The 25,777-nt window shown below is 31.8% G+C and overlaps 3 protein-coding genes across 13 annotated transcripts in view; all 3 read left to right on the forward strand.

The window, feature by feature from the left end:
• Positions 1 to 9,058, forward strand: part of LOC105839835 (tensin-3) — a 210,080-nt gene extending 201,022 nt beyond the window's left edge. For 6 of the 11 annotated variants that reach the window (XM_028189478.2, XM_036285559.1, XM_012686410.3 and 3 more), the window contains 10 exons: positions 864 to 1,077; positions 1,500 to 1,691; positions 3,026 to 3,631; positions 3,928 to 4,259; positions 4,692 to 4,781; positions 5,641 to 5,749; positions 6,068 to 6,251; positions 6,896 to 7,261; positions 7,451 to 7,733; positions 8,005 to 8,164. In XM_028189478.2, coding sequence (XP_028045279.2) covers positions 864 to 1,077; positions 1,500 to 1,691; positions 3,026 to 3,631; positions 3,928 to 4,259; positions 4,692 to 4,781; positions 5,641 to 5,749; positions 6,068 to 6,251; positions 6,896 to 7,261; positions 7,451 to 7,733; positions 8,005 to 8,164 — 2,536 coding nt within the window. Of the gene's footprint in view, positions 1 to 863; positions 1,078 to 1,499; positions 1,692 to 3,025; positions 3,632 to 3,927; positions 4,260 to 4,691; positions 4,782 to 5,640; positions 5,750 to 6,067; positions 6,252 to 6,895; positions 7,262 to 7,450; positions 7,734 to 8,004 lie in introns of all 11 variants that reach the window. The other 5 variants (XM_012686408.3, XM_012686407.3, XM_012686411.3 and 2 more) reach the window with 5 other exon arrangements.
• A 2,517-nt stretch (positions 9,059 to 11,575) lies between these two features.
• On the forward strand, positions 11,576 to 18,158 carry LOC105839833 (carboxypeptidase B). The gene is made up of 9 exons (XM_012686405.3): positions 11,576 to 12,479; positions 13,387 to 13,788; positions 14,568 to 14,667; positions 15,288 to 15,393; positions 15,574 to 15,735; positions 16,057 to 16,270; positions 16,584 to 16,814; positions 16,971 to 17,155; positions 17,304 to 18,158. The coding sequence occupies exons 1-9, from the start codon at positions 12,304 to 12,306 to the stop codon at positions 17,477 to 17,479; spliced, it is 1,752 nt and encodes a 583-aa protein (XP_012541859.2). The 5' UTR covers positions 11,576 to 12,303; the 3' UTR covers positions 17,480 to 18,158.
• A 324-nt stretch (positions 18,159 to 18,482) lies between these two features.
• On the forward strand, positions 18,483 to 25,617 carry LOC105839834 (transmembrane protease serine 9). Its single transcript, XM_036286268.1, has 8 exons — positions 18,483 to 18,587; positions 19,004 to 19,298; positions 20,145 to 20,448; positions 20,664 to 20,838; positions 22,786 to 22,842; positions 23,259 to 23,553; positions 24,723 to 25,026; positions 25,443 to 25,617. Exons 1-8 carry the CDS (start codon positions 18,545 to 18,547, stop codon positions 25,599 to 25,601), a joined length of 1,632 nt encoding a protein of 543 aa, XP_036142161.1. The 5' UTR covers positions 18,483 to 18,544; the 3' UTR covers positions 25,602 to 25,617.
• Positions 25,618 to 25,777: the final 160 nt, after the last annotated feature.

Below are 25,777 nucleotides of genomic sequence, written 5' to 3' on the forward strand. Positions count from 1 at the left end.
ATGAATTGTAGCGGATTTCACCGTATACACGTTGCGCAATAATTATTTTTTATGTAAAAGTAATGGAATTTTATATTACATTGTTCATAAATGATGAATTCAAAGTTCTAAAACGATGCGCTATTTAAACTAATGCTCTTTTCAAGCGACAAGTTCACTCCCGAAGCGCAGTTTACAACCCTCCTGGGGGGGAGGGGGGTTGCGCGCATTTGGCCGGGCATAAATTTCGCTATTGGAAAAAAGAAATCCTCCGTGACTTACGCTGATTGGCTACCGAGGCCGTCGTTTATTATCTCGGCGAACGGCTGGATGTAACGTGGAGCCACGAGTCGATGGCCCGCGGCGACCTCATCGATCAGGGTGTAATTATCGGCGTCTATCGCGGTAGGAGGTCCATACACAGAATCCGGCGCAGTAGAATTCCGCGAGTTTATTCGCGAAGGTGCCGGCACGTTCCGCCGAGCCTTTGTTACCGGAGTCGCAGTCTCATGTTTCCTAGTACGAAAGCGTAACTTCTCGTATTTTCACTTATGCGCCGTGTAACGCGATAAGCCCCATATTGCCTCTATTGCCAGACATGAAAGCGAGAAACATCGCAATTATCCGGCGTTATTTACAACATGCTATTAAATATTTAGTCTCATGTTGCATAAATCAGCAATTAATGTTAGATCGAAAAACTCGCTATCAGCGACGGCTGGATTGCAACAATTTGCAACGAGAGCAATTTACTTGAAGGGTTTCCTATCTTTTATTTGTTACGTAATAAAATTCTAGTTTTCTTATCTTTTATACACGGCATGATTGACAGTAAGACATCAAAGAATTTGCGATAAGATAGTTTCGTTTCTTTTATCATTTAGCTTGTCGTGGCTGAGACAGCAGCAATTGAAACTTGCCGCTAGGCGAGATGAAAGGAGCCCGGGTAAGCTTTGGCGACAAGAGACCGGAAACCGTGTCATCGGCGAGCTCAGGAGCTTGCAGAGAGGAAGATTGAGATACGACGGTTACGCGAGCGATTCAGCCGTCCTCGACGACGATGACGACGTATGGACAGCAAATTCCGTTTCTGGACAGGTAAGGAATCATCAACTTTTAATCTGGTAATCAATATTTAATTATTTTTACATTAATTTTTTTACAATATTGTAAAGAAGAAAGACAGCAATATTTACATAATTGTTCGCAATATTTGAGACAACACGTAGAGAATTCTTTTGGTAAAATTGTTAATCCTAGAATGCAATATGACGTGACAGAAATTGGAGAACACGTATTTAATGAAAGATTAATGTTTGGGGTAGTCCCATTTACTATTAAGCCTCCGTATTTACGTAGTATCTGAAACTTTCCCCCTTACGCAAATACAATTTATAACTTTCTCGCAACTTACTAATGTAATGACCCGCTTCTAATTTAGCAGACAATATTTACTAACGCGAAAGACAAATTGCGCATTCTGGGATTAACTTTGTTGACATTTACCATTTATCGATTAGCCATCGTCGAGAGCTGTTTCGTACACCTCCGCACCAGCTAGTCCTCTACTTCCGCAGAGATCGAGCAGCCGGAAGTATAACGGCAGCACTGGAAACGGCATCCTTGGCAGACCACGGGCGGAAAGTATGAACGAACGACCGTTTGTTTCCGTAAAACGTGCTTACGAATACCGCAAGTACAACGACAGCCAGGTGAGTACACATTTAGGCGTGTTTCACTCTTTGCTCGTTAGATTGCTAGAATTATGCGCGCCGTCGTTTCGAATATCTCGAATTATGATAATATGATATATAATAATTACACAGATTTCTATATTATTTTATTTTTTACGAGAACCGGCAAGTAATTATGTTTTAGTAAATTTTATATAAAGTATCAGAAATTTAAATTAAAAATGTTACATATAGATCTTAACAGATTTTTCCATTGAGTTTGTAGTTAATTTTAATATTTCTCGGATATTAGAAAATTCACGATTATTACAAAACTAATTGAGTCGAATTAAGTCGATAAATAAAAATGATATTGTACGAAATAAATACTTATTTACATAGAGTTCGGAACGGTGGTACAGTCGATCTTGCTTTACGCAAATAAGACGGCGGCAGCACGAACGCTACAATTTAGGCTCCATAGATAACAAGCTAGGGAAGCTCCTCCAACAACATTGTACCTTATATTGTAGAAATACCATATAGTTAGATCCTAAATGGCAAGAAACGGCTCCTCTAAAACGTAGACCGTAAGGCGATTATCCGAGATAAAAAACCTCTGAATCCTTTTTCGTGCTATACTTTCGAAAATGCATTTGTGAAAAAAGGAGCCAGAATTACACAAAACGTTAAAGTATTTGACACTACTGACATATAAATGTCGTAGAGTCAGAGAAGCATTATTTTACAAGAATAAATTGAACTTGTGTACAATTGTTTACTTAACGAAATTTATAGAGTGACTAAGTAGGTACTACATAATTTTGTATTAAATTTTTTAATATATTTTAATACCAAACATTAATTTTTGCTTGATGCAATACTAATGTCTCATTAATAAATATTATCAGTTAAAAGATTTTGCTTCAATTATTAATATCTTGAAAATAATCTTTTTTACTCTCGTTGTACGCATATCGCTTTCATTTCCAAAAGAAGAAATTAAAACTGTATAATAAAATATTTGTCATAAATTATTAACAAATTATTCAAACATATACATAATTTTGTTTTGTTATTATATGTGCGTCCGCGATTTTAATTGAAACCGAATTTGAAGCTGCACAACATTATCGAAAGAATAATTCTCTTTATCGTTATCGCTTGAAACAATTCCCAGCTGACGCGGCAGCTGCGTTACGACTACCCCGCGTTAACTCTTGCCATTAATTAGCCCGCGCAATTAATTAACAACGATTTGGACTTAAGGCCTCGCTAGCGTGGGTAATCGAGGGCATTCGGAGCATAGCACTGAAAGGATTAAACGCTCTTAGTTCGCCGGCATGTAGCATAGCGCTTGGCTTGCATTCCAGAGCCCTCCGACATCCCCCCGCTCAGCCTTAGTGGCCGCGCCACCCTTAGGGTTCGCGGCGGGTCAGCAATCGAGTTCCAGTAACACCGACAGGCCGCAACAGCATCAGCAGCAACCGCCGCGGCCGGAGTCGCGCAGCGACAGTTTCGCGCGCACGGACGCATTGTTCCGCGAGCATCGCCATCATCAGTTGCAATCCGGTGTCATCAACAGCGTCACCAATGACCACTCCGCGGATCGGAAGCAGGCGACCGCGGATCGTCAGGAGTACGCGGCATCTAGTCGAAACGCGCGGCCCGAGTCGAGGAATCGCATTGCTTATCAGAGCGTCGGGAGTTACAGCTCGACCAGCAGCAGCAACGACCAAGTGGACGGCGGATTATTAGCGGTGGTCGATCACCAGCCTGACCCTCTCGTGAGCCTCATTCAGACTCTAGCCGAGATCTCGCCGATTCGCGCGTCCCCGAGCATGACAAAAACCGAGAACGAGCACCCTACCGGCAGCGACGCGATAGCAGCCGCTGCAATACCTGCCAGTGTGCCTAGCAACAATGTCACTAATTGCTCCCCTAATCAGTCACCAAAAGCATGGCAGAATTGCACCCAGGTTTGTCTCCCCCTCACACAAATCCCACGCGTAGAAATCATTTTATAACACGCACTTGCCTTAGTTTTTTTTTCTGCTGATGCGTTAGTCGCTAATTGAAGTTCAACATTAGTCTCGGTGTTCCAAGCTTGTCCAGCACGCGCGTCGCTTGGCTGGTAGCGCATTTTGACTGACGTAGAAAATGACGATGTACGTTTAGTTTGCCACTAATCGGTGTCTCCTCGTCACTTCTCGTTACGCCCCGTCAAGTACCTTCTGAGTGTGTAATTACAATAATCGTCTCGAATTCCACACAGCCGCACAATGACTCGGCGTCATCGTGGACCGAGAGAAGCGTCAGTCCCGGAAGCGCGATCGTCAGCGGCGCCTCGCGACCCCAGACGCCGGCGTTTCCGGTCTATCCGCGGACGCCGTATGTCAATAACGCATCACCAACGGTGACGTTCGCCAGCGATCGCACCTACGTGACGTCCAACAACAGCTACAATGTCAGCAACAACAACAACAACGAGGCCGGCGGAAATAATAATAATAACGTCGGAACCTACAGCGAACGAATATATATCGATGAACGAAGGGAAGCCTCGAAGGAGACGGGGCTTCCACCCAAGAGTCCGACAACACAGCGGTAGGTTTTACTCTTCGTTCAATATGTAACATTTCAAACATATAATTACATAAATTAAAAGTTCTTTAGACTTTTTTTGCAGCGCTTTAAAATTTTATTCTAATAGACTACATGAAAAATTAATGGATTTATTAGATATATTACCTGCGATAACTTTAATCAAAAGATTAGGCGAGATAGAAACTATATGACTTATGCTATATGACGTAAACGTTCTCATTCTTTTAATATTAAAATTTTTTATCCTGAATTTTTTGTCGGGAATGTCAGAACTAGGATTCTGCTGGTTCGGCACTGGACATTTTATAAATTTTATAGAAATATTTTGTACCAAGTCATGCGTAGTATGACGTAAAAAATTTCCCCCTGAACACAATGAAGGATCAGCAGAGCGACGGTAATGATGACGAAGAATGATATTCGTGATTCTAGACGCTTGAGTTTCCCAGCAAGCGGGTCGCTTAAACAAACGCATAACAAACGATGGCCACTCACTAACCAATCGGCGTCGTTCGACTATAGGTAATATACACGAAGAATCGCGCGAAAGCGAGTGAATTACGTAATTAAATATGTAATGGCTTTAGAATTAATCACAGCGATGGAGAGTGTCGCGCCCAAACTGTGCACTATGAATGTTTTGTGTTATGTTACTAATCGCGCGCGTTGATACGCCCGGGGAATGCATCCTATAAATCATATCATAGATAATAAATCATTTCTCATATGATGTTACATAAATTGAAAACATACATATTTATATTGGATTTTTTTCCTTTATGTCTGAATAACATTGGTTTCACGTAATTTCATAATATTGCATCCTTAGTGTTTATCGTTGTTACAAATTGCAGTCATTTTCATTATAGAGATTAATTTGAAAACTATTATTCCATGTCTATGCAGTTGTAATAGGAAAGTTTAGCGTACTTGATCATATCATGATCATAAATCGCGGCCACGTACACTGGCCATATGTGTGCTGCACCTTCGAACTAACAAGAACTCGCGCTTCCTTGCATCGTGTGCCATATAGAAACTTCTCACAGAGCAAGTATGTTATATCGACGAAATAAACTTTGTTATATCGAAGAACCAAAGTAACATCATTTCTATCATCTTCACTGAGAATTCCTCGGGGGAAAAAATTTCTTTTCTATTCAACTTTCTTCTCACTTCTCGCTAGAGATGCTCGCCCCGTTTAACTTAGAGGCACTCCTTCCGCCTCCGAAATTTTCTTCTACAAAATGTGTATCACCCTTTTTCCGATATTTTCCTCACGATGTATAGCACTGTGCACGAGTCAACTGCCTGCACGGAAATGTCGATACATTTTTGTGGAATATCATCTAATGATGCGTTCGGTTTACTCCCTTTCCAGTAAGGACCGACCTGTTTCTCCTATAAACGAATCGACGATATCGCAGCCACAGGCTGTTTCACGCAGTCCCGGAACACCAACCCACGTAGAATTTGCCCAAAGCCCCAAGGTAAACATCGCATATTACATTATGCTTATATTGTCGTCGTTATTTCAATCCCATGATTATGATAAAACAACAGAAATATATTTCATACACTCAATGTTTTAATTATTTAAATTTTTTAACTTTTAAATGGTTATTTAAATACGAATAAATTCTGTTGATACATAAGTAATTTGGAAATAAATATAATGATTAAAATAAAATATTAGGAATTAGATATGTTTGATAATATCTATTTTAATTTTTTTTTGATTGGATGATATTTGATAGGAGGAAATATAATTTTTTTAATGACTTGCTTTGGATTTTTGGATTTTGCAGAGTGCTACGTCATACACATCAATCAACAGTGGTGGTCAATCTTCGCCGCAAATTCAATATTATAGCTCCAGACGCTCCAGCGTTCACTCGAACACTGAGCCCCAGGAGGTAGCTGACGTTAATGTGAAATTTGTACGCGATACTAGTAAAATCTGGTACAAACCTAATATATCGCGGGAGCAAGGTAATTTTTAAATCTGAAATAACTTTTATCTTTTTAATTATTAATTTAGTTTATTATTTATTGCATTAGATGTAAAAGAAATATAATTTTAAGTATAATTCTATTGTCGAATAAAAGTAATTCAAATTTACTACTTTACAATAATTTAAACTTCAAGCATGAAAAAATGCCTTTTTTTAGTCAAAGCAAATTGGTGCTTAATAGTTCAGTATTAATTATTAAAAAATGTGCAGTATTTTTTTTCAAGATCTCTGTAATATTGTTATTAAAATTGATTATTATTTAACTTAATGATCAATGTTTGAAATATTTTTTTAATTTATGATTGCATTTCAAATCCAACAATCCATATTGACACACAGTTTAGAAAACTGGAAAATATATTTAATAATTAATACTGAAATATTATTAAGCATCGACATTCTCTTTGATTAAAAATGACATTTCTTTTTTTGCATATGTTATTTATATATCACGATCTAACATTTAAAACTTATTATTAATTGTAATTTTATTAATTATTTTATAATAATTAAAACTTTATTTAATACTTTATTAAAATATGCTATCTATTTTCTTATGCAATAGTTTAAAAAGAGTACTGCGAGTAGTGCGAAATATGAACGCCGTAAAACTTTTTCTAGCAATCTCGATGTTGAAAGACGCAACACCCGGCACATTTGTGGTACGAGACAGCAACTCGTTTCCGGGTGCTTTTGGTCTGGCATTGAAAGTGGCTACGCCACCCCCTGGTGCGCCCAGTAGTCCACGAGATCCTTCAAGCGAGCTTGTTAGGCACTTCTTAATCGAACCAACATCGCGCGGCGTTAGACTAAAGGGATGCGCAAACGAACCCGTTTTTAGTTCGCTTTCGGCACTGGTTTACCAGCACAGTTTGATGGCTATGGCATTACCTTGCCAACTACTGTTACCCGAACCAGAAGCAGCCGCTAGAGCTCTAGACTCACCTGGTACCAATAGCACTCAACAGCTTCTCGCTCAAGGAGCAGGTATTATTTATTACTTTTTTAAAATAATGGATACGAAAAACAGCATAGAAAAATCCCATACAATTAAATTTAGATAGATTTAAATTTAGATATTTTAAGTAATTTTTTCTAGTAATTTTATTTATAAACCCCCTTAAATTGACTGAAAAAAGCAGAAATTGTTTAAGTATTTGTAATTTATTTTTTTAGCTTGCAATGTTTTATATCTCTTTACAATCGATACGGAGTCTTTGACCGGGCCACAGGCCATCAAGAAAGCCGTCACTAGTCTATTCGAGCAAAAGCCTTTGCCGGTTGCCACAATTGTTCATTTCAAAGTCTCCACGCAGGGCATTACTTTGACTGATAATGCAAGAAAGCTATTTTTCCGTCGACATTATCCTACAAATAACATAAGTTATTGTGGATTGGACACTGAAGAACGCACGTGGGACTTTACTAGCGAAGATACTGGAAAACCACTTAGCGCCCAGTATGTTTTCAAATTTATATAAAATTTTTTAGAATTAAAGAATCAAATTATTTTATAAATTAATAAATCAGTAATAAAATCATTTTACTTACGAATTACTTATAATTTAAGTGTTTTTTATAAATTATTATTTTTTATAAATTTACAAATTATATTTTATAATTTTTTATTTGTGTAAAAATTATAATTCTAAAATTTGTGTTAAAAATTAAAAATTGTGATAATTTTAATTATTTACATTTATCTTAATTTAATTTGTTTTTTTTTTCAGTCGCTGCTTTGGCTTTGTGGCAAGAAAACTCGCTCACAAATCGGACAATCAGTGCCACGTGTTCGCCGAACTGGAACCAGAACAACCCGCCACGGCCATCGTAAATTTCGTGAATAAAGTTATGATGGGTAGCTCCATCGCCAAGGCCAACATTGTTTAAGAATTGCTACTCGCCAACATAACTCGCCACAATCCCCAAGACTAACGGGCACAAACATCATTGCGAATTCATTAACGGTTTCGCCTTTAAGGCCGATACCGACACATATCTTTAACGCCAAAAAAGTCCAATTAAAAACAAAACGACTGAGAAGTTGGGGATAACGGAATAAATGATCGATATAATCGATTAATGAAAGCATTACTTCGTTAACACGCAAAGGACACGTGTAAATCCTTTTAAAGGATTTACTGAAAATGACTGCACGAATTAATCATTATCATTAACCGACTATTCATAATAAGTCTACGTGCATTTCGTAGCGTTGAATTAGTAGGACGTTCATGTTGCAAACAGTAGGAATAATATTCGGTAACGCAGGACAAAGGTTAAAGAATTGCTCTGACTAGAAGAGAACAAGAAAAACGAGAGACGATAATGTGAATCGATTCCATCCTCGCGTCAATATGCAGTCAAGATAAAATTGTTACGATTATCGTTACTGTTGTATTTTAACGTAGCGAATAGTAAAAATACAATATAATAGATGATCTAAGGAGGACAAGGTGGTCAAATGACTACGTTGAAAAAACTTGCTAAATATAATAAAAATAATTTGATTTTATTTTTAAAAGTATTATAAAATTTTGATTATTCTACGTTTTTATTGATAGCACGTATAAATATGATTTAACACATATACTATTTATGATTTAGCAGTTATTGAAATATTTCAAATTTTAATATGAGAATTTTGGCGAAATAGATTTAAATAATATTTTAATCGCTCCCTTCTTTCTCTTCACGTATATTTTAATATTTTTTAGAAGCTTGTTTTGCGAAATTTTGAAGTTCATGATTTCGCCACCTTTCCCCATTTATGATATGATCAATCAGCCGCACACAACTTACCGATAGCTCGTAGTCATAGTTGAAGAGAATCAACCGTGCTCTTCGCGCGATCTACGAAGAGCATCGAGTATTCGAAACGAGCGTATCTCGCGCGACACTGAGTGCGCTTTTGATTTCGGAAGACATCTATCCATTGCACACGTATAAATGCATTCATTTACACATACCACACATAATTATCATACGAATGATAACAAAACTTGTGCTCGCGCTTTAATAATCATAATGTGTGTGTGTGTGATTCAGGTAATATTAATTACATAATTTAGTTTTCAAGAAGTATTTTTTTGTTTCGTTTTATTCCGGCAGAAAATGTTTTGTTTAGCATTAATAACAAAACAGCATTAATAACAAAATAAAAAAATTGATCGAAATTTATAAAATTACATTATTATAAAATAATTAAAATCTATCGTTACATTTGAATATTTTATTTAAAAATTCTAATTTTTAAGGAAACATTTATAAAATTTACATAAGTAACGAATAGATCATTAAATAATACGCGAGCATCATAAATTCATATATTATCATGTTATACTTGAGACTCTCGAGTAATGTTTGACAGAGAATGTTACGTCGTTTGCAGAGTATATTATACACATCATATACATGTACATGCACGTATAAAAATCCCGTGTTATGCTCCCTCAATGTACGAAAGAATGATGTTAAATAACTGTAAATATGCCACGAGACAATGTCGCCTTAAAATAAGGCCTTGAGGAGACACCTTGAGGAAAACCGTCGCAAAATAAATAACAGTCTGCGACTTATGAAAGAAGCAATGTTACGTTTAGGATCAGCTCGAAAGTCACACCGACTGGAATGAATAATGCTATCTGAGGAGGAGTATGCACGTGACGAGGCAGTATCGCGCGTATTCTTTCGGTGAACCCATAGATTCTTGCCATTTCGGGCTCGTGTGCCGTTGAGTGCCCTCTTAAAGAGTACATCTCGACGGGCATGACGATGAGCAGTCAATTATTACGATCGAATTGATTATATTGTAATTACGACAATACGATAGCGTGAAGGGACCGCCGGTCTATAGCAGCCGGCCTTCCTTTTGACGTTGTCGGCTTCTTCGTCTACTTTCGCAATCCTTTCTACTTTTGTCTTCCGAATGAAGGTCGATTAAAGCTACGGTGTTTCCTCCATTCTCTACGAATTCTTCCACGATTAAGAGACGGAGGATCCGTAGTTACGCAAAGTGCTAGTCAAAATTTGTACTGTATATTTGATGGTCAAGAAATAGGTTAACGATGACCTTAGGAGCCCTTTTTGGGTATGCTTGGCCCTTCAATGGTGACGGGCGCGAGGTATTTTACTTCGCGCTAAGATTAAATATGAAGTGAATATAATATGCTTTATCTTGTGGACGGGTTCAAATCGCATAGAGACGATTGAGCCGTTGGAAGGATTAAGGGTCCGCTTGAGAGAACCGACCGTGTCTTCTTTTATGTTCTTTCTTTTCTTCGTCCGTCTGCCCTTTCTTCTCCGTCTAGATTTCTTTACGCGCCCGAATCCGACTAACAGCGTAACATTAATTTAACATTCAGTCATTATAATAATAATTATTATTAATGTTATATACTTATTTACGTTATATTATATTCTGTGTATGTTTGCGCAATAATTGTACCGTTGCGTGCCGCATGGGTACGCGCGTATAGTTGTAACAACAATAAATCATATTCACAGCGTGTTTTGGGTGTAATATTTACCCTCCTATTTTAAGTTGCTTTTAGACATGTATTGTATGCATTAAAAAATTATCGTTGTAATTAGCAAAAATTTTATCCTGATTTTTATAACAGAACTAAAATTATAGGAGAGTTAATATTATTAAATTTATTGTTTTATAAAATCTGTTATTTTCTTTTAATTACTTTATCTTGAAATAATTTACAACGACTTCTACATATAGAGAAATTAAGTTTCTAATGATAATGAATAATATGTTTAAAACTTTTATTTACATATGCTTAAACTTTTAAAAAGGTTATTTTGATTGTAGTAAAACCATTATGTAGCGAAGTGGATTTAATACACATAGTTACGGTTGTTTGAACATTGATATCGCGAAAACGTGTTTTGCTAACGGCAAACTTACTGACCTACTGCGCATCCCGCCATACCAAATAAATTCGCAAGAATACTTACGTAGCTTGGAAACTTGCTTCATATTATTCTGTTAGCTATTTGGTTTTAACAATAAAAAGATTATTTTTTCTTCTCTGAATTAAGCACAGAAAATTTAAATTAAATGATACAATCTATATAAACTTTGATAATAAAATATAAAAATATTTTTAAAAAATAAGACAAGAAACATTTTCAAAAAATAAGAATTCAAAGAATGAAAAATAGATATTAATTTTATAAATAGATCAATTTGAATTTATATTATACCCGTGTATGTATCATTATTATTTTATATTTTTAAAGACATGAGACATTTGAATTTATCTTGAAAAATAATTTTAAAAAGTAGCAAAAAGATAATATAATACACACACGTGCGTGTATATTAAATCAATCAATCATAGTTTTATTGATTTTATTGCTATCGCTACTTCAACATCTTAAAATTTGTGTTATGTTGCAGGATCAGCAACTTTATTTAAGAAAACTTGTATAAAATGATAGATAATTACTCAAATATGGACATGTGCTTGTGCGTGTGTAAAATATTTGAAAAAAATCTATTTTATTTATATTTAAAAAACAAAATCTAAAATTAAAGTATTATATAATACATAAACTAAAAACATACGATAATATTAATTTTGATAAAATACGATTAGATAAACATTGATTAAAGATGACTATCAACATGCTAACTTTAAAAAAAATAACAAATGTGATATTTATATACTAATACAATAGAAATGTACAGATTTTTTCTTATTTAATCTATTGAATTCTTTTAGCATGGAGAGTCGATTCAAATCACCGTTGACATCGATTAATGCATTCAATCTTGCTAACGTTTCAAGTATCCCATCTATTAACCCCGAAGCCGTTGATCCACTGCATGACTGAAGAATGAACGTCGTCCAGCGCAGAAATGAAATCCCGTAATCCAAGCCCGTGAGGCAGAACAGTGAAACCGTCGTGTTTCACGTGCCCGTATGAACTAGCAACTGGTTCCGGTTGCGGGTTTGCCAGTCAACGAGGAACCTTCGAGACGATCGAGCATTCTGGCGCGATCAAAGCACGCCATGAGTGCCGGCGTCAAATCGATCTTGTGCGTGATCGTCGGAATTTTGGGGATCCTTGTGTTGTACCCGGCAAACAGCAGTCCATACAGTAGCAATTACACGGTGATAAATCCACAATATGATTACGCGGAAGAGAAGATATTCAAGAAAGAAAAAGCACTGGATGTGAAAAGTGGGTTGGTGTCATTAATTAACAATTAAAAGTTTATTAAGCAGTTTAATAAAGTTGTGTTACTTTTCATCATCTGAACACTTTGTACACATGTTGTTCTGGGTACCTTCTTTGCGCATGACTGAGTTATTTGCGTTTAAAATAATTAAAAATTAGAAAAAAAAAATTATTTTAAATTATAAAAATTTTAATATTTTTTAAACTTCTTGCTCTATTTCTCTTTCTTAAAAAAAAAAGAAAAAAGGAAGAGAGAGGACTTAAATTTATATTAATATTTATATTGAGTTTTGCAATAAAATACAACAAATATTAAATTTAAATTTAATTTGTGTAAAAGAAAATATGATTTTTGTTTTTTTTTACATTAATTTGTTGCAATTTTTATTTATGAATTCTTGTACATTGCTTTTTTAAAATGTAAAGTTCAATTATATTAATTAAGATGCACCTTTTTATTTGCTTATGTGTTTTTTCCGTTCTAGTTTTTCTTCTAAGAGTTTTTCTAAAAGAAAAGTAGATCATACGCGTTAACCATAAAAGAATGTTGATTGTGTTGCTGAATTTAATTAATAATGAAAGCGTTTTTATGCGAATGAGAATAGTGCTCTCAGCATTTAAAACACGTGATGCAAATGTTAAGATAGATGTTAAACATTTTTAGAATCTATATACAATCTAAATGTTTTTATAACATTTGGAAGTTATCGTAAAATTTATAATAAACTAAATGATTATTTTTAAATTATAAAAGTAATTAAATATTCTAAATTGGAACTTCACCAAGATTTACAAAGTGGTATTCATTATGTGTCTTTTCGTGATTTAAAAAATTTTGAAAAATATATAACTAATATAAAAAACATTACAGAATATTTTATATTATAAAAATTACAATAATAATCGACGTACAGTTTGCAGAATGCCCTTAAAGATCAAGAAATAGAGACGTGTTTCAATTCCAAAGACAGAAAAGAAGACAAAGTTGTAGTCGCTGAAACAAATACAACTCAGAACACACCCAGAGAATTATCCTGGGATGAAGATGATGATGATGATGATTACAGAGGTTTTTCTCTATTTGGCCTCGTTGAATCTATGCTATCTGTCGTAGCAAGCGGACTCAGTACTGTCGTGAACAGTATCGTTGGCACCGAAAAAAAAGATTCACGGTCACGTACCAGAAGAATAAATTATAGAAATTATCATTTAATCAGGGCATTTCCTAGCACGGAAAGTCAAGCTGCGGATTTGCGCGACTTGAGAGACGCCGAGCCTGAAGATATTAAATTTTGGTCCTTTCCAAATTCTAACAGGTTAGTATTTTTATTATAATAGAGTAAGGTTGATAATACCAACTTAATATTACTTTGGTTAACTCCTTTTTTTATGCAAAAGCATAAATAAAACTTTGAAAATGTAAAATATATACAAATATACAAATTAGAAAATGTCTTAGATGATACAGAAGTTTCTATAATATGTTTCGATTTCTATTTGTAAGATAAACAAAAATGAGCTTCAATCTAATAAGCCGTAATATTACATTTTTTTCTGTCACATGAATCATCTATACAAAATATTTACAAATTAATGTATATATGGATTCCTAGAAGACAATCACTTTGATGTAAATCGCTTTTTGTTGATTCATACATATAAATACTTTGCTGTTCCGCAAGGCGCAACATGTAGCGCGACAAAATATAACGATTAAATTAGGTTAATAGATCTCATAATGCGATGTCTTTTATTCTATTCTGCTTGATTCTTAGTATCTTGTAATCAGTCTCATTAACAAATCTAACGATATCAGTTTACACTTCATCTCAATTTTATACTCAAAATCTCATTAATTATATAGAAAAAACATTGATTACATAGAATAAAAGCATGAATATATAAACTATGAGTTTTTATATCTTTTATTGTTTAAGTTTAGACAATAAACAGATTATGTTTTAATTAGTATTAATAAAGCATAATATTTAGTTTTTGAAAAATAAATGAGTGTCGAGAAGATCTTTATCAATATTGACGGCTTTTTTGTAATTAATTATTTTATGTATTTCTAAATCCACATTTTCTCTTATAGAACTTCTGATATAATTGTGGCACCAGATCTCGTAAGTGATGTCAAGGAATATTTAAGGGATAAAAAAATTGACTTCAAAATATTAATATCTGATATTCAGGTAAAAATAAATGTACATTATTTACTAATATATATTAATACGTTAATATTAAATTTTTATATTCTTAAATAGTTTAAAATATTGAGTTCTTGTAAAAGTGCATAGAGTGAAAAGAATTAATTTTTATGTTAATAACAATGCTATATACAGTAACATCAATATTATTAGAAATTGTCACTCATTGAAATCTGAATCATAATTCAATTATTTGGATATAACTAATGTTATTACTAGCAATAATATCTAAAATATTTGCATGTAATTATTAGCGATAATATCTAAAGAAAATTCGAATGACAGCTGATGTCCATATCTAATGCTGACACGTTTTACTTATGGTCTTTTCAATATTTTTTATGGCACAGAGATACAAAGCGACAGAAAGTAATGTGAATAAATCATAATTTATTATATTAAAATATTGAATCGAAGGTTTTCGTTACTGCGTGTATGAATAATTATTTGTAAGTGTTATTGACTAAGTGTAATGATCGACACATTAGAAAAATTGAAATGGGAAAGAGAAATCGTGCTGGTTAGCAGCATGATTAATTAATATCGTAAAATGCGACCTTGAATTGAGTCAGGTCATGAAAATATTCTTTTTCTTTAATTAACAGAAGACTATCTCTTATCAAAACCCAAAGATGTCTAAAGAACAGCGTGAAGACTTAGTCACCACTCAAGGCCACACGATGACATGGAAACGTTATCATCGATACGGTGGTAAATCGTGTTATAAAATGCTTTTTATTAAATTGACTTCATCTATTTTTATTCTATTTTTAATACTAATTTAACGTATACATGATTAATTGTATCGCATAAATATTAGTTATTTTTTTATTTAACATATGTATATAAATGAATAAATAAACTTAAATAAATCGACTTATTTTTTGGCAGATATTATACGCTATTTAGAATACTTAGTCTTCAGGTATCCGAAAATGGTAGAATTAATAACAATTGGACATAGCTACGAGGGCCAACCGATAAAGATAGCAAAAGTTTCGACAGGATTAAACAAAGAAGGCGAAAAAAAGCCTGCTATTTGGATAGATGCCGGTAAGTTTTTTTTGTAGACAGTTATTTCTCTGATGCATAAAGAAATGCAAGTTAAAAATAGATTAAGAAAATTGTAAATAAATTATACAACTTTTGTCTACAATAATGCAAAACGTTATTAAAATTAAAATAAAAAATTATTTTCAAAAATTTTTTACAATTACTCTCATTAAAATTGTAAAAATTTTCCTGTGGATACCTTATTACCAAAATTAACCGGCCAACCGGTTTTCACCGACGTTGAACTCGTACACTTCCCACGTTTACATACATCTCGTCCCGTTAGATCATCTTTTCGGTAAACCGTCATCATCTTTGCAGGCATGCACGGACGAGAATGGATTGGTACCGCAGTGGCGACCTATATATTGAATCAATTGGTAGAGAAGAACTCAAGCTACACAAAATTGTTGGATAATTCGGATTGGATGATTCTGCCGGTTGCTAATCCCGACGGTTACGAGTACAGTCATGTCAGCGACCGTTTTTGGCGAAAAACCAGAAGCAATCATGTGGAAAGTCAAAATGATAGTAGGTGAGAAGAGCTGAGAAAAAGCTTGTTTCAACGCCGCAGTTGTGTGTAGAGACTTAATTAATTGTTTAATGGCAGTATCTAATATTTGATCTCTTCTTGAGAGTGCCGATATTATATTAAGAAACATGTTGAAGATTAAATTGCCGAACGATATTTTAGATCTCAAGATAAGAAAATGAAAGTTGAAAAACATTCTTTTACAATGTCTATTATATAATCAATGTAGATTATGTAATTGATATTTAGGCCACAAAATAAATTTGGGAACCTTGCATGATGCTAAACTAAAACGGTGCGTGATCTTCTTTTCCAGGTACACGCCTTCCAATTTATTACAGTTTGTAACGCACTACACTAGATGGTTATGGACTACATGCGAAGGAGTCGATCCGAATCGAAATTTTGCATATCACTGGGGCGAAGAGAAAGAAAAAGGCGCCAGTTCAGATCCTTGTCACGAAACATATTCTGGACCTTTTGCCTTCTCTGAACCCGAAACAAAGGCCATGGCAGATTATATTTTGACGAACAAACAACATATTCGGTGCGTTCCAATTCAGTCAAATCAATATTGAATTAATTTAGTTTTACCGTTTAAATATATTTTATTATTAATTTTTAAAATCTTAAAAAAAATTTTAATCGAAACATTTTATATATTATATAATTAATAATATTGATAATAAATTTTTGTTTTTAGATTGTACCTGACCTTGCATTCTTATTCTCAAATGTGGCTGGTACCATGGGGTTACACACGTTCGAAACCATCGGATTACACCGATTTGGTGAACGTAGCAAAGAAAGCAATTAATGCAATTGCGAAAGTTCACGGCACAAATTATCAACTTGGACCAACAGCAGAACTGATGTATCCAACATCTGGTACATGTTTTAATTGCTTTATTTTAATTTTGATACACATTAGAACAGTTTATATAAAAGATTTAATGTGTTTATTACGAAAATCTCAGAGATATCAAGATAAGATGGTACGCAATATGCTACGTAGTGCATATGTTGTTTTTTGCAGGAGCGTCTGATGACTGGGCTAAAGGCGTCGCTTCGATAAAGTATGCATACACGGTGGAATTACGTGATCGCGGAACATATGGATTCCTATTACCGGCTACTCAAATAGTTCCAACTGCGCGCGAGATTTGGGCGGGAATACGAGCGATCGCTCGCCTAGTTACCTGCAACACGTGAGATTCACGTTTTACACTTCTGATGAGGCGCATTTAGTATTCAAATTTCCCTTTTTTAATCCAGGTAATAGCAACTGGATCAATCCTCTTTGTCACACAAGTATTGCAAGTTTTTAACATTTATTTACGCAGTAGATATCGATGGACAAGGTACATAGAGCAGCCATCTTGAGAAATCAACACTCGAATTATTATCAAAATAATGAGCTACAAACGATGAGAGATAAACTGATATTGAACTAAAAACTTAGAAAGACTACATTGTTTACGTGTTAAAATAATCAATAATTTTATTATTAAATTTCCAGTTTTGTACAAATAGGCACAGAAGATGCTGCAACAGATTTTGAGTTTTTCATTCGAAATTACGTTTCTCAATTGATTTAGAAAAATTTATTATATAGAATTAAATTATGTTAAGAAATAAAAATTGCAAGATTTATTATTCTTTTAGATAGATTTATTTTTGTACATTTTATTAGATTATGTGCGTTTCTATGTATATGTACAGAATTACATTTATAATTTAATGATAAGAGAGTGTATGTAATGTATAATATAGTATAATGAATGTTTTTAATATTTACTTCTATACATTAGTATTAAGTTCTCTCTTTTGTACAAATATTAATATATTATGTATTGTCCTATTTTATTTATTAAAATAATGTATTAAACTATTTATCTTAATCTTTTTATTTTAATTTCAATGTATTATAAAATATATAATACAAAAAATAAAAGTATTTTATGATATAAAAGAGAAAAAGTGAAGTTCTGGTATAAAATATAAATTTTAGTAATGTCAATTTCCTTTACTATTAAAAAAGATGGTATTAAAAGGATTAATTCTAAAAGCCTTTTCTCTAAGCAATAAATTAATTATTAAAGTAATACCCATTGCATGCTTATCTATGTGTTCAAGAAGAAGTTGTGTTATCAAATTGCGTTATTATTCCGAAATACACACGGGTACCTTATCGCGAGATATTGCCCGTTATTTCGTACTATATAAACCGTAAGATCTTGTTCGATACTTAGATTCTATTGAGTTAATATACCGACAATGTTGGTTCGGTGCCTTCTAGCTACCGTTCTGGTATTTCAGGGTAAGTATACACATTTCTTTTACGTAGCTTATATATACTTATAAAATTTTTTCTTATAATTCTCTCTTTATAAAAATAAAATTTATTTATTTTAAATTTCTAAATATAATAAAAATGGAGAATATGCAGTTTGCAGAACTCCCTCTTTTAAAATTAAATGTATGTTACTTATTTTTGACAAATACTTAATAAATAAAAAAATTATTTTATGAAAAAAGTGTCTAATAATTATACGGAAAGCTAAATATTTTAATTTCATTTTTTAATAAAAAGCTGATGTCTGAAATAGTATTGTAAAAAGTAAAAATAACACCAAAAATATTATTAACACAGAAATAAAATGTTTACATTTTGCAAAAGTATTATTGTAATTTTAACAGAAATGTGATATAAAGAATTTTTTAAAATCTTTATAGCATGTCTGGCCGTTCCTTTTGGCCTGAAACCCAGGATTACCGATGGTGAGGATGCCACACCAGGTGAATTTCCTTATCAAGTCTCTGTCCGATGGGGTATTCCACCTCTCATTCCTTTTTCACATTCCTGTGGTGGTTCAATTATAAATGAAAGTTTCGTCTTAACTGCTGGACACTGCGTTCTAAGATTTGGCAAGCTTAAAGTCTTTGCTGGCAAGCATTATCTTTTTGAAGACGAGGATACTCAACAAGAAGTTGATGTCGCTAAGGCTTACGTCCATGAAAAATATCCAGGGTATGTCTATTATTTTTACTTTTAACTAAAATATCTAAAAAATAGAATAATTGTTTTGAATGACAGTGAACTGTAGTTCCTTTTTAATGTATTTTAACATATTATTTTATAATGTGCGTACATATTTACTTTCTAGACGTCATCTAAAAATATCTATTCTATAACATTTCTCTTTAATTCTTGTAAGATTGTCAGTCCTAACTTGATGATATGTAACGAGTCTTACATTCAAGTCTATTATGTTCAACTTTTCTTTTTCGTTGTCAGGCTCATTACAACTTTTAGATTTTTCTTTAAACTTAGTACCTCAAGTTTCTAATCTACTTTAGGCTTAGTTTCCATATAGCCTTTAGTATAATTTCCTAAGTTACAATACTCCATCTTTAAGATCGGACGCAGGTTTTTTAGGATCTGTTGAAGCTTTTGAAAAATGTAAGGAAACACAATCGGGATCCATTGATTATGAGTTGATCGTTTTCACATAGAATCATATATCACTCTAATATTTGTTTAAAATGTTATTAAAATAAGTTTATTAAAAATGTTAATTTATATTGTAATATAATGAATGTATATTATATCTACAAATACTAGAATTATAAATGTAAATTATATCTAAAATATAGTTTTAAAATAAAAAAATATGTATAGGTTCAATTTTTTTCAAAGATTTAAAAATATGTATTTGTCACACGTAATTATTTTACAATTTTTAACCTATGTACAATCTCTTCACTCTTTTTGCAATAAGCCCTTTGCAATTAGCACTGGTGTCCATTCAACTGATAACAGTTACTATAATCTGAATCATGACATTTTGGATTAAATTATACTGCTTTTTTTCAGAGGTGTTGCTCCATACGACATTGCTCTTTTAAAATTAAAGACTCCTCTCGTTTTTAACGAAAGAGTATCCGCTGTCAAATTACCTGAACAAGATGAGGTACGAACTGGAAATACTGTGCTTTCTGGCTGGGGTTCCGTTTCCAAGGAATTGCTTCCAGTACTTCCCAAGGTTCTTCAAAAAGTTAGAATCCCCTTGTTAGACAATAAAGCTTGTCAGGAAAAATTCCCGAAAGAAGCTAATCCACCGAAAATCTATGATTCACAAATATGCACTGACGTTGTTGAGGAAATATCCGCTTGTTCTGTAAGTCAAATTTAAACTTTGTATATTTTTTTCTTACAAGTAATACTTAATATAATATGTAAACTATTATATTTTCAAATTTGTTATTGTTACAGCACGCAATAGAAAAGTAGTTATTAATAGTTGTTAATAGTTATTAAAATAGTTATTAAAATCAAAACATGTCTTGTTTGCATAATATATAAATTATTAATGAGTAAATATATTTCTTATAGGGCGATTCTGGTGGTCCATTAGTTCAATTTGAAGATAACGTTCCCACTCAAGTTGGCATTGTTTCATGGGGCGTTTATCCGTGTGGAGTTAATCGCATGCCTTCGGTATATACTCGTGTAGCTTCTTATGTAGACTGGATTAAGTTAACAATATGGCTTAGTACATTAGAAAATTAATAATATTAAAATGTAATTATATTAAATTGTTTTGTCACATTTTTAATTCACTCGTCAATATTATATTTTTTGGAATGTAACACTGTATTAAGATATTTAAATTTTTAATATAAAAAGTAAAAAGAATGTTGATAAACTTATGAATAACTTATGAATAAACTTTAAGAACAACAATGTTACATTTTATATAATACTAAAAAATTGTAAAAAATAAATATATTACATATAATACTACAATTTATGTATTTAATACCTATGTAATGTAAAAGTGTGGTACAAGTAAAAAATAAATTATAATAAATTATAACAAATTTTCCAAAAAACATTTCACACTTTAAAATTTTTACTTTTACGGTCAATATTTTAATAAACAATTTACTATTTCTTACTTTACACCAGGCATGTCAAACATGCGGCTCGCGGGCCGCATGCGGCCCGCCAATACATAGGTTGCGGCCTACTATATAGTAATAAATAGTGCATATTACTGCTTTTTTTTTAAGCCGTTGTTTCGATAAAAGTTGGTATTTATAGTCAGGTCCTATATTTGAAATAATTTTAAGTATTGTCTTAAGGTGCCATCAATCAATCACAGAGCCGCATTAGCATCTTACGACATTGCTTGAGACGATCTTCAAATAAGATTTGACTATAATGAATAATGAATACTGCCCAAAGTACGCACACACGATGAAACTACATGATCGTGGAACATATAGATTCCTATTATTTGAGTAATATTTAATATAGTAATATTAAATATTACTCAAATAGTTCCGACTGCGCTCGAGATTTGAGCAGGAATACGAACAACCACCCGCTTAGTTACTGCAACACGTAAAATCTACATTTTACATTTCTGATAAAGCGCATTTAGCGTTTCTGAAACGTTCTTTTTAATCCAAATAATGGAAATTGAATCAATATTATCCTTTGTGAGACATGCAAGTGTTGCGGGTTTTTACCATTTATCAATAAATATCGATGAATAAAGTTTACACACACACACACACACACACACACACACACACACACACACACACACACACACATATGTATATACAGAGAGAGAAAGGAGAGAGAGAGAGAGCGCTGTCGTCTTGAGAAATCGACAAATGAATCATTATCACAATAATGAGCTGTAAATAACGATGATGAAAGATAAACTGACATTAAATTGAAAACTCAGAAAGAATACGTTATCTGTAATTAAAATAATTATTAATTTTATTATCAATTATCAAATTACATACATGTAGACAGCACAAAAGATATTGTAACAAATTGTAAGTTTGTCAATTAATTTATATAAAAATTAATTATATAGAATTAAATTATATTAAAAAACTGAAATTGTCTATAAGATTTATTATTTTTTTAAATATTTATTTTTATACGGTTTTCTAAACGTTCCTGTGCATAATTTAATAGAGAGAGTGTATGTAATGTATAATATAATTTAATAAATGTTTTTATTATTTATTATATTTTATTATATATTAGTATTAAATGCTTTGGTACAAATAATAATGTATTATGTATTGTCCTTTATTAATTAAAATAATATATCAACTTATTTAGCTTAATCTTTTTATTTTAATTTGAATATATTAGAAAATATATAGTACAATAAATGAAAGTGTTTCTATGACATAAAAAAGAAAAAAACAAGTTCTGGTATAACATGTAAGTTCCACTAACGCTAATAAGCTTTATTATTACAAAAAGATAGTATTAAGATTAATTTCTAAAAAGCCTTTTTTTTACCCGCAACAAATTAATTATTAAAGGAATAGCCATTGTATGCTTATCTATGCTTTCATGTGTCAAGAAGAAATTTGTGTTATCAAGTTGCGTTATTATTCCGAAATACACGCGTACCTTATCGTGAGATACTGTTTGTTACTATATAAACCGTAAGATCTTGTTTGATGCTTAAATTAAGTCAACATACCGACAATGTCGCTTCGGTGTTTTTTAGCTACTGTTCTGGTGTTTCAGGGTAAGCAAACACATTTATTTTATGCATTTTAAATATATTTATAAGAGTTTTTTTTATAATTCTCTCTTTTCGTAAAAATAATTTATTTATTTTAAATTTCTAAATATAATAATAATGGAGAATATGCGGTTTGTAGAAATTACTTTTTCAAAATTTAACGTATGCTACCTATTTCTAAGAAATACTTAATAAATAAAAAATTATATTATGAAAAAAATGCCTCTTAATAATTATACAGACATACATATCTAAATTACTTTTTTAAATAAAAGATTGGTTCTGAAATAGTTATACTCTAAAAAATAAAAATAATATTAAATATATTAAAAATACAAAAACAAAATGTTTTTTTGCAAAAGTATTGCTGCATTTTAAGAAAATTGTGATATTAAAAAACTTTTTAAATCTTTTTATAGTGTGTCTGGCCGTTTCTTTTGGCCTGAAACCCAGGATTACCGATGGTGAGGATGCCATACCAGGTGAATTTCCTTATCAAGTTTCTGTACAATGGGGTGTTCCACCCTTCACTCCTTTTTCTCATTCCTGTGGTGGTTCCATTATAAATAAAAATTTCGTCTTGACTGCTGGACACTGCATTATGAATTATGGCTCGCTTAAAGTTTTCGCTGGCAAGTATTATCTTAATAAAAAGGAGAATACTGAACAAGTAGTTGATGTCGCTACGGCCTATGTTCATGAAAAATATTCAGGGTATGTCTATTTATTATATTTATTTTTACAGCTAAACATATTTAAAAAAAGTAAAATTATAATTAAGTAAATAATTTAAAAAAATGTATTTTAACATAAATTATTTTATGATATATAAGTTTGTAGCTAAATAAGAAAACAATATTTTTATTTATTTTTATGAAAGTATTATAATTTGAAAAACTGTGTGATACAGTTTTTCAAATTATAATACTTTCATAAGAAACAAAAAAAATTGTTTTTTAATCACTATTACATTACAATTGTGACTTCAAAAATTATAATAATCTATTAATAATTTGTAACAGAATTGCAAAATTATTTAATATTATTAAAATATATTTATTTGTAAAAATATTATAATACAAAGTCACATTTTCTATACTTATTTAATAGTAATATTAATAGGAGTATATGTCCTTCTAGACATCATCTAGATTTATCGATCCTATAACTACATTTCTTTTTGAGTCCTGCTAGATTGTTTTAGCCCTATAATATGTAATAGGTTTTTACATACATGCCTATAATGTTCAATTTCTTTTTCATTATTAAAGTCTTTTCTTTAGATTCATTAAAATCTTCAGAATTTTTTTAGTAGGCTTAATACAGCTTTAAATTTCTAATCTCAATTTTAATTTCCTTACACTCTTTAGTATAATTTTTTAAGTTATATTCAACCCTTTGTTTTCAAGGCCTGATGCAGATTTTCTTAAGATCTGATGCAGCTTTTAGAAAATATATGTAGGGAAACACAATCGGAATTGATTATGAGTCGATCATTTTCACATGAAATTATATATCATCCTTATACTTATTTAAAATGTTATTAATTAATTTATTAATTAATTTATATTGTAAAATTATACATGTATATTATATTTATAAACATTACAATTATAAATTAGTAGATTATTTCTAAAATAGAGTTAAAAATACAGGAGATGTATATAAGTTTGTTTTCTCAAAAAATTTAAAAGTATGTATTTATCACACGCAATTATTTCATAATCTCCAATTTATGTCATGGTACAATATCGTGCACTCCGTTGCAATAAACCCTTTGTAATTAATATTATCAGTTTTTCCAACTGATAATAAAATAAACAGTTACTGCATCTGAAATATAATTATGACATTTTGGACTGAATTATACTGCTTTTTTGTAGAGATGTTGGTCCATATGACATCGCTATTCTAGAACTGAAGACTCCTCTCGTTTTTAATAAGAGAGTATCCGCTGTCAAATTACCTAAACAATGCGAGGTACGAACTGGGAATGCTGTACTCTCTGGTTGGGGCTCCATTTCCAAGAAATCGCGTCCACTACTTCCAGAAGTTCTTCAAAAAGTTACTATCCCCTTGTTGGACAATAAATCTTGTCAGAAAAAATTCTCAAAAGATTCTGACCCAGCGAAAATTTATAATTCACAAATATGCACTGACGCTATTGGGGAAATATCCGCTTGTTCTGTAAGTCAAATTTAAACTTTATATATTTTTTCTTAAAATTAATATCAATTAATATTACAGTATAATAATAATAATAATAATTGCATGATTATAAGAAGTATGTTATTTTTATTTTACATTATTAATATTATAGTAGTATTATTTATTTAATCGATTATAATGGTAATCTATGTTGTTAATTTATACAAAGCATAAAATTTTAATTTAAATTATTTAAATTTTAAAAAAATATTATAACATTAATGTATATATATGTCATACATGATATGCAATAATAACAAATTTGAAAATACAATATGTAATTTATAATATTTTTAAATGTATTCTTGTTGCAGAACGCAACAAAGACGTAGATAATTAAATACAAAACGTGTTTTCTTTGTATAATATGTTCTGATTAAATATATTTCTTATAGGGCGACTCAGGTGGTCCATTGGTTCAATTTGAAAATAATGTTCCCATCCAAGTTGGTATTGTTTCTTGGGGCATTTATCCGTGTGGTGTTAATCACATGCCTTCGGTCTACACTCGCGTAGCTTCTTACATAGACTGGATTAAGTTTATAATAAGCTAGTGAATTACAAAATTAATAATATTAATGTGTAATTATATTAAATTGTTTTTGTCACATTTCTGATTAATGTACAGTATTATATTTTGGAATGTAAATCTGTATTTATAAAAATATTTAAATATTTAATTCAAAAAATAAGGATAAGATTAGATAAAACTTATCAATAAGTTCTAAGA

This window comes from Monomorium pharaonis, chromosome 4 (genome assembly GCF_013373865.1).
Source record: "Monomorium pharaonis isolate MP-MQ-018 chromosome 4, ASM1337386v2, whole genome shotgun sequence".
Classification (NCBI taxonomy): Eukaryota; Metazoa; Arthropoda; class Insecta; order Hymenoptera; family Formicidae; genus Monomorium; species Monomorium pharaonis.

Bases quoted from the DNA above. Each gene is read 5' to 3' on its own strand.
- LOC105839833 (XM_012686405.3), top strand. From the start codon at position 12,304: ATGAGTGCCGGCGTCAAATCGATCTTGTGCGTGATCGTCGGAATTTTG. The intron at 13,789-14,567 runs GTTAGTATTTTT...TTTCTCTTATAG, and splicing joins TCCTTTCCAAATTCTAACAG to AACTTCTGATATAATTGTGG. The intron at 17,156-17,303 runs GTACATGTTTTA...TGTTTTTTGCAG, and splicing joins ACTGATGTATCCAACATCTG to GAGCGTCTGATGACTGGGCT.
- LOC105839834 (XM_036286268.1), top strand. From the start codon at position 18,545: ATGTTGGTTCGGTGCCTTCTAGCTACCGTTCTGGTATTTCAGG. The intron at 18,588-19,003 runs GTAAGTATACAC...AAATCTTTATAG, and splicing joins TACCGTTCTGGTATTTCAGG to CATGTCTGGCCGTTCCTTTT. The intron at 20,839-22,785 runs AATAATATTAAA...GCTTAAATTAAG, and splicing joins GCTTAGTACATTAGAAAATT to TCAACATACCGACAATGTCG.